Source organism: Salvia hispanica, chromosome 1 (assembly GCF_023119035.1).
Source record: "Salvia hispanica cultivar TCC Black 2014 chromosome 1, UniMelb_Shisp_WGS_1.0, whole genome shotgun sequence".
In the NCBI taxonomy this organism is placed as follows: domain Eukaryota; kingdom Viridiplantae; phylum Streptophyta; class Magnoliopsida; order Lamiales; family Lamiaceae; genus Salvia; species Salvia hispanica.
The window spans coordinates 44918005-44931428 of NC_062965.1; the positions used below are offsets into that span (position 1 = coordinate 44918005).

The 13424-nt window shown below is 34.0% G+C and overlaps 2 protein-coding genes across 2 annotated transcripts; one reads left to right on the plus strand and one right to left on the minus strand.

The window, feature by feature from the left end:
• Positions 1–588: 588 nt before the first annotated feature.
• Positions 589–3749, minus strand: LOC125202078. The gene is made up of 7 exons (XM_048100404.1): positions 3506–3749; positions 3284–3354; positions 2821–2929; positions 2566–2648; positions 1641–1799; positions 1304–1405; positions 589–989 (listed from the first exon to the last, which is right to left on the minus strand). The coding sequence occupies exons 1-7, from the start codon at positions 3570–3572 to the stop codon at positions 837–839; spliced, it is 744 nt and encodes a 247-aa protein (XP_047956361.1). The 5' UTR covers positions 3573–3749; the 3' UTR covers positions 589–836.
• A 5309-nt stretch (positions 3750–9058) lies between these two features.
• LOC125219759 (transcription factor LRL1-like) lies at positions 9059–11479 on the plus strand. The gene is made up of 7 exons (XM_048121817.1): positions 9059–9337; positions 9511–9585; positions 9681–9803; positions 9980–10045; positions 10455–10520; positions 11120–11179; positions 11291–11479. Exons 1-7 carry the CDS (start codon positions 9059–9061, stop codon positions 11477–11479), a joined length of 858 nt encoding a protein of 285 aa, XP_047977774.1.
• Positions 11480–13424: the final 1945 nt, after the last annotated feature.

Sequence of the window (13424 nt, forward strand, 5' to 3'; positions counted from 1 at the left end):
AACGCCAATTTGTATAAATTGGATGACTCGGAGTCTCGAATCTAACACTATTTGAACTTTGAAGAGTAGAAAGAAAACCCCAAATCCTTAACATCCAAATAGTAGTACATGTTAACGAGATAATTAAACACCATTCATTTTGTAATGAAACACAATTTTCCCAACTTCACTCAAACAAATAAATCACGTGTTTTGAGTCATCACATGAGTAGTATTAAAATTATGGATTTTTTTTCGTTTTAAATAAGTTGGGACTTATTCTTTCACTAAGACACTAACATACTTCAACAATTTTTTCATTCTATTTTTTTTTCTATTTTACTAATTATGCATTAGAACCCGTGCCTTCAACATTTTATATTTTTAAGAGATGAAAGGAATACTTTTATTAATACTTTCTTTTTAAACCATAAAAGAGACTTCCATCACCACGACGGCTCTGATGCCAATTCTTGGCGATATGTCTAAACAATGAGTATCAGATTAGTGTGTGTTATGTGAGTGTATGTTTAGTGACAGAGAGTTTATATTTAGTTGATTGATACACAGTGAAATCCCAAAAGATCAAATGTAACACAAACAACAAACTAACGAATATAGACAATATTGCTGAATGAAATCAAGTGAAGTACACATAATGAAATACATTATCAGTGACCTGTGGCTGGTCCTGACTGCTCGAACCCAGTCGGTCGTCTATGCGAAGAAATGAGACATTTCTACACAACAAACCTTACTAGCTAAGGGTGAGTGACCAATTATTATAACAGTTAAATAAATGTAGGATATTAATGTACAAGCTAATTTTTATAGTACAGTTGCACATATACAAAGGATCACCAGAACCCCTCTTTTGCCATTTTCAGGAAGTTGCACAGGGTTATCTTAGGGAGCTCTGATGATGCCGACTGCTTTTTCTTTATCTTGGTAGTCTTTTTAGGCGCACCGCCTTTTGACTGGGCAACCGTGGTCGAGACAAGGTTGTAAAACTGCATGAAAGCATTTGTGTCAGGTATCTGAAATCTGCAGTTTCAAATTGGAAGCAAAATGTGCAATTTCTACTCAAAAAACCTTGTGTTAGACCTGTCTCATGTGTCAAGATTCGTCACAAGAGTCAAATATTCGGATTCAAGTACGTATCCAATGACCTCTCTCACACGAGACTCTCTATCTTATTTGGCTTAAGATAATTTGTCGAAATGTCATGCTCGCAGACAAGTATATGAGCCTTGGTTATCCATTGGAAACCACAGAGAAGGGGAATCAAGCCGCGCAAACGAAGAAATACTGTGGGAGAAAATACCTCACAAACACCATGCAGTAGTAACCGGTGGAAAGGATCTTGAACGTGCATGACTAGAACATCTTTGTTCCCGCTGTCTTTGACAAACGAACGTACGCATTCCTGAAACAACATATTTCGGTGTTGCGATGGGAAACATGTCATAAATCACGAGCACGAAACAGAATAAGAGGGTGTATACAATGGTCATATAAAAATAAAATACTACAACCAATAATTTATGAGAAGATTATGTCATCAATGCAGTCACCAAAGAGCACGAGGGATGGAGATTGAAAAGTCCCGGCATGCAATTAGAGAAGGGGAGAACATTACATTTCATAAAATAAATATTTACCTCGTATCCACTGACCACGTCCGTAAGATAACAACGACGAAGTGCCTCCCTAGTCCTACCATCTACACGGTGCCAGGCAGTCAGTACAGCAACTTTGTCAGCATCTTGACGATCTCTCCGTTTTGATGACGAATTTTCGATCGATTCCATGATAGATGCCTAGAAGAAGGGAAAAAAAAAGAATGAAATTGGAGGCATGTCGCAGAGAAATTCACCAATCACCACACCCTTCAACACACAAGAACAGAAGCGAGCGAGCGGAGAGAATGAGAGAGAAAGAGAGGCAGAGAGAAAACTCTCCACTTCTCCCTCTCAATGTCAAAAGATATCCAAGTATATGGATTCCACATTTCCTAAAAAAGGGAAGTAATGCATCATAGAGATCATAGTAAAAATGGTAAAATATTTGCTTTGCGTGTAAATCCTCGCTAAGAAAGGGTCTGTTGTGACTCTATCTGCACACACATAATCAGTAAATTCCTAGAAGAAAGCGTTGCAAAAGAGAAAATAATTCTATAGAAATACTAGTTGTTACTATATGGTAATCTGAAATCTGAATATGTAATGACCAGGTTATCTCTGTCCTGATGACTCGAAGACTAGTTTGAATTTTGTGTCATAATACACAAATAACAAAACAAAAAAATTGAACCCTGCTCCACTCTCTGATTCAAAAATTGGCAAGTCCTAACTCAACTCAAAATTAATAAGCCAATGAAAGCAGTTTCAGGACTTTAGAGAAGAAAGTCGATACGCAATAAAATCAAGGCTGACTGATACTTTCTTACAATCTGACAAGCATGTAGATAATCCATGGGGTCAACTTATTTTTAATCTAGAGTAATGAGCTACTGATATCAAAATTTTGTTCATTCTTGCAATATAAATGACACGCCCAATTCACAAGTAATGAACATGTAAGAACCTCCTTATCCATGTCTATGTTTCTGAAGCTATCCCACTCCCCCACTTTTGTCATGCAAAATGCCGAAGGAGGCCCTTCCTCACCTGAAAAACAGATTTGCAGTATATCAGAATTATTCATAGAGATCCAAGATGCTGGGATATTCAGTTGTTCAAGGCAAACGCATAAAAGAAGCACCAATTGGCGAATGGAAACAACTCACGAACTCCATTCTTAAAGCATTATTGCATTCTTCACAATAACTTACGTACTTACCCCATGGTGGCGGGGCAAACAATCCTCTAATTTCCTCAGCATTCAAGCGAGGAACGAGCTCCATTAACAGGCGATCATTCAACCATCTGCGAGATCTCCGGTTCCTAACCTTCAAAACACAAAGTAGCTTCTCATCTACTAGCTCTTGCAGAGTGAGATTTGAAATAAGTATCAAGTGAGAGTTGCCATATTTGCAAATTGCAATAATCTTTCCCTTCATGAAGTTTCACTTTAATATCTTATCAGATTCTTTTCATTTTCAGTATGAATTTAACCAACTTTTATTAAATTACAAATCTCAATACTGTTGAATTTATTTCAATCTCATAACTCCAGCTATAGTTCAATAACCTACTCCTCCATATTCAGATTAAGTAACAAAGATCGAGGAATTACCATAGAGGAAGCATAAATTGCAGTTGACCATAAACAAATAAATGAACAGTATCAGAAAAAAATTTACATTTCCAGCCAAGCTCTCAAGATACTCAATCTTCTTCTCGATTTCCACACCTCGAGGTCTCACATTTTCATCTGCAGCCATATTCAACACAGATATGACCGTCATTCCGAATACACATAATTAGAAAAACTTGAAGTGACAAAATAAGATGTAAATGAATACAAATAAGAATAAATCACCTAAAATCGATCCAATAAAAAAATAAAAAAGCAAAAATCGAACCTTTGGGAAAGAGGGAAGAGTACATAAGAACATCCTGCTCCGTCTGCAAAATTTGAGGGGTCGCCATGATTGCTTTTCGATCCTTTTCCAGAGGGAATTCTTAATTGTTGAGGATTGGAGTTGTTGGAAGAGAGATTGTGTAGATTTGCTTAATCTCTGGAATTCGATGTCTTGAAGGCGATTGCCAAACACGGTCTTATGCGTGGACGTAAAAGATTTGGAATATGCTTTTATGCATCATATGCTAAAACGCATATAATTTTCGACTTTTTATCCCCTTATATCTTAAATCACATCAATTATCCAAAAATGGTTGAGTGTGGAGCACGAATGTGCTTACTATTCCATATTTTCCTCTCATTTTTCAACATATGGAGGCCGTCAAAAATTAACATTAGTTGTGTATTCATAAATTATAAATTAATTTTCGACATTTCGAGATATATTTAGGTTTGAAGTATAAGTTCCGTGCGTTTAATTCAAACATAAGAAGAAAAAACTAAGTTAATTCAAACATAAGAAGAAAAAACCAAGGCAAAAATGGCATCCTATGCTTCTTTTTTTCGATGGAAACTACCACTGGAAATCGGGATGTCAATCGGGTTGGCCGGTAGGTTTTGAATCAATCCTATTCAGGTTACAGGTCAATCAGGTGCGGACTAATCAAATTGTAATTTTTTTACGGGTAATAAAAGTTCAACCAGAATCCTAAAAGCTCGGGTTTCAGATTAGCCTAACAGGTTAATCAGGTTGCTACTGATAAAATTAGCATGCGATCAATCCAATAAATAATGATAAAAATTAATTATATTTATAAAATGCAAAATATTTAATTACAATAAATTTGAGATATATGCTTAAAGTTAAACTCTATATATAAACATGATCAAATAGTACTAATATTTGAGATTTGTACAAAATGAAACATAAACATATTCCGGAGGAATTTTAAAATATGTTTTAGAATTTTAAATATTATTTTAGTGAATTTGAAGTTTCTAATTTATTCATCTATTATTATATTAATAAAAAATAATACTCTATTATTTTTAAATTTAATATAAAATTGAAAATTATTTTTTTAGTTATTTAGTGAATTATTATAAAAACAATCACGTCGAATTAGCAGTTAAACTAGAATAATATAAATTTTATCGGGTTTTCAGGTCTGATCCTAATGAGTTGCGAGTTATTCGTGTGCTGGCTAATCAGGTTGTACTTTTGTCAGACTAGAAATTTCCAGTCCCAACTTTGTAAATTTTGCTAAACATTTCAGACCAGCTTACGAGTTGCGTACTGCACCGTCATTCTTAATTGAAAGTATAAAGCATTTAGGTGGACACATCACACATTTAGTAGTATTTATTTCAATCGAACATTAAAAGTTTTAACATACATAAGAGGACATAATATTAGTAGTCAAATCCAAATTCAATTTGTGAATAACGGTGAATATTTCACTCGATAAAGTTAGATAATAATGCCTTTTCGTGTATACGTGGAACAGAGGGAGAGCTTGTGTTTTGCAATAAATTTATCCTTTCTCTGTCTCACTCTGAATGACTCATTTTATTCTATTGGGATTCCATTTTAAATGACATATTTCAAAATATAGAATTATCACTCTCTCTATTTTTATCTCTCTTTTACTTTATTCACTCCACTTTATTCACGAGACAACATTACATAAAAAATCCTTGCTGAATTAGAAATGCTCCATTTAAAATGGGACGAAGGGAATATAATTTATTAGTTATACTAATCTATACAATATATAAAAGGGGAGTTTTGGGGGAGTTTTAGAGAATTTATTTGCTATTTAATTTAAAAATTTATACTTCCTCCGTCCGCGAATAGGAGTTCCGTTTTTCCATTTTAGTCCGTCCGCGAATAAGAGTTCCGGTTCACTTTTACCATAAATGGTAATATGCTCTCACATTCAGGGACGGATCCAATGAATAGCTAGGTGGGGCATATGTCCCTCCTCAAATTTTTCTACTAACATATAAATTTCTATATTTTTTGCTAATTTACACCATTTACTCACTAAATGCCCCTTCTAAATTATTCAAAGTTTTCTCTATATATATTTTTGCCCCTGTTCAGATTATTTTCTGGCTCCGTCCCCTGCTCACATTCACCTAACTCATTCCACTCACATTTCATTTAAAAATAATATATACAAATGAGACTCATATTCCACTAACTTTTTTCCACCAACTTTTCTTAACCTTTCTTAAAATCCATGCCGCCAAGGAATAAGAATCCTAATGGCGGACGGAGGGAGTATTAAATTAAAAATGTTGAACTATAAAAGTCTTCATGGAGTGAGTGGGAAGTTTTACAATGAAGGTGAGTGAGTGGGAGGTTTATAAACGTTAGATTAAAAGCTAAAATAAATAAATCTAATCATCATTCCCTCATCTTCTTCATTTTCTTTACCATTTACTTCAATCCAATTCCACTCACTCCACTATGCACATTAAATAATAAATAAATAAATAACAATTTGTTTTCCCTCCAATCTCAGCCCCAATAAATCAATTGAGAAATATTGATAATATATGATTTTTGTTGTTATAGGTAATTTTTATGCGAACTCGCGACTTCAGTAAGACATATGAGGTCGTCATCATCGTTGACGTTGGTGTCCCAATTACCAACGTGCTAAGGAATTGAGGTCTGAAATCTGCTGGTTGTAAGTTTTTTCTTATTTTTTATTTTGATTTGTGGATCCATTAGAGTCTGAAATCTGCTGGTTGTAATTTTTTTTTACTTTGATTTGTGGATCCATTGGAGTAGTTACTGTCAAATAAATATCAATTGTAGTACTTTAAATTCCTCTCGGAATGACTTGATATTTGCATAATAGGTTGAGGAATCGATTACATGCATAATATTTTAGCCTGTAAATATGTCATTTAAAGGCTGGATATCCACACATACTCAAGCATACCATTTTTGCTCTTACCATAGGAGGAAAGCTTGACGCTATGAAACCATTCCACACCATGCTCAGTAAGCTCGAGGCTTGCTCAATTTCGTTGATTGGCTAATTTTGTTCTTTTTAATTATGCTTTCGTTCCTTTTCATTTTATTAATTATATTTTTCTTTTCCTTAACATTTTCTTAATTATATACTCCCTCTGTCCCATGTTACTCGCACTTTTCATTTTAGGCCGTAAATTTGAGATTGATTTTTTAGTGTAATTAAATTAGAATTTTAAGTGTAGTGAGTCACTTAATAAAGGACCTCTTAACTTAAGCTAACATATTAATTAAATGCATTAATTCTAACTTAAACTATAAATAGTGTAAGGAGTTTGTGACGTGCCGAAAAGTAAAAGACTAAAAGTGCAAGTAACATGGGACGGAGGGAGTATATTTTTTATTTTCATTCATTTTTATATTTAAAGTTTGATATAACATCGTATTTGTTTTATATATTATATTACTTATTGGTATTTTTGTTCTTTTTAGTTATATTTTTTGTTTCTTTCTGTCCATTTTTATCCATTACTATGTTTTTTAGATTGTTGTTACCACCATTTTCTTTTTTTTTAATAATTATATATTTTTTTCAATAGTAATGATTAGATTTTTAGTTCATTTATATTATTTTATAGTTGATCCATTTTAAAAAATTTATGTTGAAATTATAATTGGCTAATATATTTTATACATATCTATAAGTAGGTTGAGTCATATGAAAGGATTATTCTGTTGGTAAATTTAATGTATAATATTGTCTTTAATTTTATTCTAAATTATACAAATTGTTAGACGAAAGTAGCTATACATATTGATTATTGATTTTGTGCATTGCAAATTGAGTTTGTTCCTTATTTTATTGTAGTTTTAGGTGAGATGGACAACTTAAAGATGACAAACTTTAAAGATGTCAAACGAGTTATTTTACCTATGAGTTCTGTTGAAGAGTGTGAAAATTGAAGGTTTTAGTTTATAATGATGAGGTTGATTTTAATTTTAAAGTTAATGTAGGGTATAAAGAAGTTTTAAAAATGATGAGTTTAATTCCTTATTATGATAGATTTTTATCTTCATACTCCATGATTTAATGTTTATACAATATATTATGCGATTCGTTTCGAATTTATTATACTGCAATGTTGATTTATATAGGATTTTGATTCTCATATAACTAAAGTCGTTAATTATATTATTCATTGTTAATATTAATCTAATTTTATTTAATTAATTTAAAATTATTATTTTAAAAATATATTAATATGTGCATTGACGTATACTAGTTGTTAGTAACATTCTAGATTACTACCTATGTCCACCAAAATTTGTCTCATTTTTCCATTTATGTCCGTCCCCTAAAATTTGTCCCATTTCACTTTTATCATTTTTTTTAGTGGACCCCATATTCCACTAACTCATTCATACTCACATTTTATTATAAAACTAATATATAAAAGTAGGACCCACAATCCAGTAACTTTTTCAACTCACTTTCCACTACATTTCTTAAAACTCGTGCCGGGTCAAAATGAGTAAATTTTAGTGGACGAAGGTAGTACTCACTCCGTTCCATAGTAATGGAGGCAAAACTTTTCGGCACGGAGATTAAGAAAAATTGTGTTAGGTGAGTTAAGTAAAGAGAGAATAAAGTGGAAAATGAAAAAGGTAGAGAGATGAAGAGAGAAAAAAGTAAGAGAGACTAAAGTAGGTGTGGAAAAATGTGTTTGACTTTTACTAAAAAGGGAAATGACTCTATTACCATGAAACGGACGGAAATGTAAAAACGCACTATGGAACTGAGGGAGTATATTGTTATCACGGGGTATTTTCGACCATTCAGCTGATCCACCTGCAGCTCTATATCCCGTACCCTGCACGAAATAGTAGTACTATAGCACGCACTCCGCTCATTTTAACAACGACAAGGTCATCACCATTGTTACCTTCTAACCTCTTCCAGACTTCCACCAAATTTCTGGAGATTAATCAGTAAGAATTCGTTGCTCTCATTTTCGAAACAGTAATGCTACTTTTCTATGTAAGTTTTTTCACTCGGACGTTTGATCTTCTCTGTGCTGATTGACTACGCATTTAGATTATAACAGAGAGCTAGAGAGAAGGTTATGTGCGTGCGTGTTTCCTTATTATTGATATTTCCAATGATATGTGAAGCTATGCGATTCCATGATGTGTTAATGATTTTTTGTTCCATTCTACTAAGTATTATGTAAACTGCAGAGTGAGAGAGAGAAAGCGAGAGAGAATTGCTGTAGAATTGTAGTAGAAATGTTGCATACGGAACGAAAGTATGTAATCAGGCGCGTTTAGTGTTGATAATCGTCTCCTAAAGCTATATTCAACCGCTATTGACTTTCTCTTAAACATTCAATAGGTTAAACCTTGGCCAGATTTCACTGTTTCTGTAACTTCTAATATCCTTTTAATTTAACATTGATCTAGAGAGTAATTCAAACCATTGAGAGTCTTCATCTGATATGGTTTATTGGAGGTTAATAACATACTCGGTTAACAAAATATTATGGTGGAAATTTCAGAGCCTGGAAAATGGAAGAACAAAATCACAAAACTTATTTGCAGTTTTCGCCACTGGCATTGGATTGGCTAGCAAGTAATGCATCTGGTTCACATAGTAACCTTGACTCTGATCAGCACTATATCATGGCAGAAGGGACTGGGTCCTGTCAGTGGATGCATTCCCAGCCAAAACCTCAAAATTATGTTCCGTTTCTTTCAGAGACAGGGCACGCTGAAATCCAGAAACAAAAGGCATATGATGTTTCAGCACAATGTCCTACTTTGCGATTACCATACCCTTCTCAATTGGTAAAGAACCCTTTATGCATACAGATAGAATTTGTCCAGTGTGGAACTAAGATTTCAAGAGCAAAGTGATATTTAAACTTCATGTGATTAATTCGTATATTACCTTTTATGTATGTTTGAAGATTCTGATAGCAAATGATATGGCATGTTACACTGTACTTTGCTTGCAACAGGAAGAGTACATGAGGCTGCATAATGTCGGAGAATTTGTGACCTCGGTGACTGGCTTGGAAGAACTTGGTGTAGAGGTCCATACCTGTAGCTGTTTCTACTGTAAAACAAAGTTAGGGATTTGCCTTGCTAAATTGTGCTTCCTTAAACTGACATGCAACCATCCCTCCAGGAACCGAAGTTGAATGAAGAGTTTAGTCATGCTTTTGAAACTTATTCACGTGCTGCTGCATCCAAGGATCCTTCTAAACTCAACAGGAAAAGATCAAGAGAGAGATCTTATGCCACTGATCGTGTATGCATTAACTATTTAATGCATCTTATGATTTAATGTTATTCTTGACTGCCAAAAAAATCATAATGAGACCTGCATGGATTGATCTTTGACTGAACTTGGGTAGCATTGGCACCGTATTTCCGTACCTACAATCTACAAGCTTCTGTATATGATTGTCCATTTCTTTATTTCAGATTCGCAAATTGAGGATATCACATTGGCTAGATGCTTTACAAGAATTGGTTCCGTCGCCAGAAGGGGTGGGTAATGTTGCATTGTAGCTGATATATCCACATCATGCAACAATAAGTTCTTCCTATTTTTTCGTATTTTCTTTTACATTACCATTCTGTCAATGGAAAGAAATCCAGTGGCGTTGTCAACAGATGTTCAGTAACTTCTGGATTTGTGTTCTTCTTTGCGGGTTTGGGGTGGGTGATGTTTACTGAGATTCAATATGCAGATCTATAGATGGTTTTAGATTTATACAACGTGATGCCCACCTACTAATAAAAGTGTGTAATACTTAGGACATACATAGTTTTGGTTCAAGAAATCCAGTTTGCTCATGAATTATTTGTATGTTCTATTTATTTATTTTTATCAATTTTATCAATATTCTATTATTTGTCCAATATACAGCTGTTTAGACATTGTGTGGCACTGCAGGTTGGTCAAGCAGCGCTGCTGGATGGGGTGATTGACCATATCAAGTATTTGCAATATCAAATGAAGGTAGATTTTAGTGTTTTAAGCTTTGCATGCAATCAGAAAATGTTTCTCAGGATCTAGAAATAGACGTTTCCACAAATTCCTAATGACTTATATTATCGAAACTCGGTGTAGCAAGTTTCTTAGTTCGAGAAAAATGCTTTCTCAAATGACCTCTACTGGTTGGGATCAGGCATGCATGTTGCAGATCTTTGTTTCACTAAAAAATCACTTACAGTCTTCATTTTATCACATGTTGCAGAAGCTTATTATGTTACTTGCTGCATTTAGTAACAAGTACTTGAATTTTGTAACCATGACTAACAGTATTGCTATTAGCTGGTAAGTTACACATACTCTAGATATTAACCTCTTAAAGAATTTGAAACTTTCAAAGATTATAGGAAGTTTGTTCCTTTTTTCTTAGATAAATCCCAGAACCTCACTTGATTCAAGTGTCTTCTTACTGCTGTATAGATTACTTCTCATAATTTCTACCTTTTTATTATTCATAGAGACCATTGAATTCCAGTTGTGCACGTACCTCAGTTTCTTTTTCGACTGTTGTCTAACTTCATTATTTTACACAAGCTCATTTGATTCATGGATGCTTCACCATGCAGGATCTATGTCGGAACCGATTGGGAGGTGGATCAACTTCTAAATCTGTTATTTTCCTCGAGGTACTAAATTACCAGATAGATTATGAGAATATCAATATAGTTATTTGTATTTAACATAACTCCCTTGTCATATGTAATTTGGATGTGATAAACGTAACATTATTGTTTCAGGGACATGGGCATTACTTTCTTCAGGACCAGATGCTCAATGGTCCTCTGGAAGAGATGATAGGGGAGTTGATAAGGGATAATCCTTCAGCAGCTACCGAACTGCTGCAGAGTAGAGGTCTTATCGTGTTGCCTATGACTTTTGCAGAAGGATTACTTGAATCTATGGGCATCCTAGATATGCAAGGTTGATTCTCAATTTTTTAACCTCAGACATTGTGATTGATTTTCTTTTCTACTGGTACCTCTTATGGCATGCAAGTTAATGTTTGTGCCAACTAATAATCAAATGCATCAAATTCTCAAGGTGATGTCCTATTACCTAATATTCTAGGGCTCGTGGAGTAAATCAAAATCTCATATTGGGAGATCTCTGGCTCTTGTCATTCATTTAGGGGTTTCTATTTTCATTTCTCATTCCGTTATTACACTTTATGCCTTCATGTTACTTTATTGAACTATCTTCATACTTCTTCTGTGAAAATATTATACATCAGCAGCCCTGCATCATATCTTCACCTTAGCTTCCAGTTTAAGTGTGAAGGTTAATAATTATTGTAGACCCTAGATGAAATTTGATGCAACGTATCCTCCATTTAAATTACAACATTGAATTAAAATCTCAAGGATGTTTATTTTTTTCAAGTTGGTAGTACTTAAAAACATTCTACTAAGGTGCACAATTTTTTTCAGACACTTGCTTGTAATAGATATATATATATTCTCTGGTCCCCAAAAAATAGTTCCCTTTTGCCATTTTGGTTCTTCCCCAAAAATAGTCTACTTTTTATTTTTGAAAGCTTTTTTCACCGCACATAACAGTTATTAATGATATTGGTCTCACTATCCATTAATACTACTTCAACCAATTTTCTCTTTCTCACTCATACTTTACCACTTTCGCATTAAAACCCGTGTCGTCTCCGAGTCTCTATTAAGAGGGGACGGAGGGAGTATTCATATTAAGCAGGTAATTTTCCATCGCCTAAAATGTTTGCTACCTTGTTTCTACATAGTTATTTTGGATTTCACACAGGACTTCTGTGGTCCTCAATATATATAGATGCAAAAGGCTTCTCTTTTACGATTGGTTTGGTCCATCTGACTGTTGCCTGTTTCTCAACACTAGAGACAAGAGGGAATAAAAGCACTGCCCTTCTGGCAATGCGAATATTGTTGGCCATGGAACAAATGCCTAAAATGATGAAGGCAGGAGATACTTCAATACTTGAGCAATCTTTCTATGATCAAATCTGGTCATGGATTACCTTTAGTTGACTTAAACTTTTTAGTCTGCGTTGACAAATTCGGGGTTGTTTGTTTCTATCATCTTTGGATGCCAGCAAGAGCAACAAGAGCCGTATAGCATCAAAGAGTATTGTTCTCAGTAAACCATGTGAAAAGCTAGATTGCTGGTTATGGTTGTCTAGGAATCGGTTTGCAATTTGCTTTGCAACTTCAACAGGACCACCGTGAGAGGGAAATCGATAATATTGGTTTATTGCGAGCCTTTTCTTCCCATATTATGGTGAAAAAATCATGTTTTTACTGTGTGTATATCTGTTATGAACGCAATATGCACACTTTAGGGGCAGGTGATGATCAAATTGTGATAGCTGAAAGTTTAATCATGAACATCTAATCATACCATAAATAAGTGTGACTACTATTTGATTCTGAATTTACTTGATTATTAGTGAAATGCTATTGTCTAGTGCATTTCTGCTAAGCTCTGTGATAGTTCTAATTGACATTTCCTTTTTCGTTTAGATGCAGAAAAGGGTAAATTTATGATCTCTAAGTGATCACATAAATACAAGACTTTAATGGCTTATGGGAAGGCATGATGGACATGATGGTAGTGCACATTTAATGATTAGACATCATTTCTCCAATGCGTGGAATTATGGAGGTACATGAATTAATTTTGAGAATAGTTTAGTTTAATTTCTGTATTCTGGAGTTGAATACTACCACCATTAGCAACCCAGTCTTTATTTCACTTACTAAAATCTCAAAATTGAATATGATCTCTTGGCTAGTCTTGAATTTGATAGGAGTATATTAATATGCTACTTGTGTGGCAATGATTAATTGGTGATGTGTGAGATTTTAACTAGTACTAACAAACATAGAT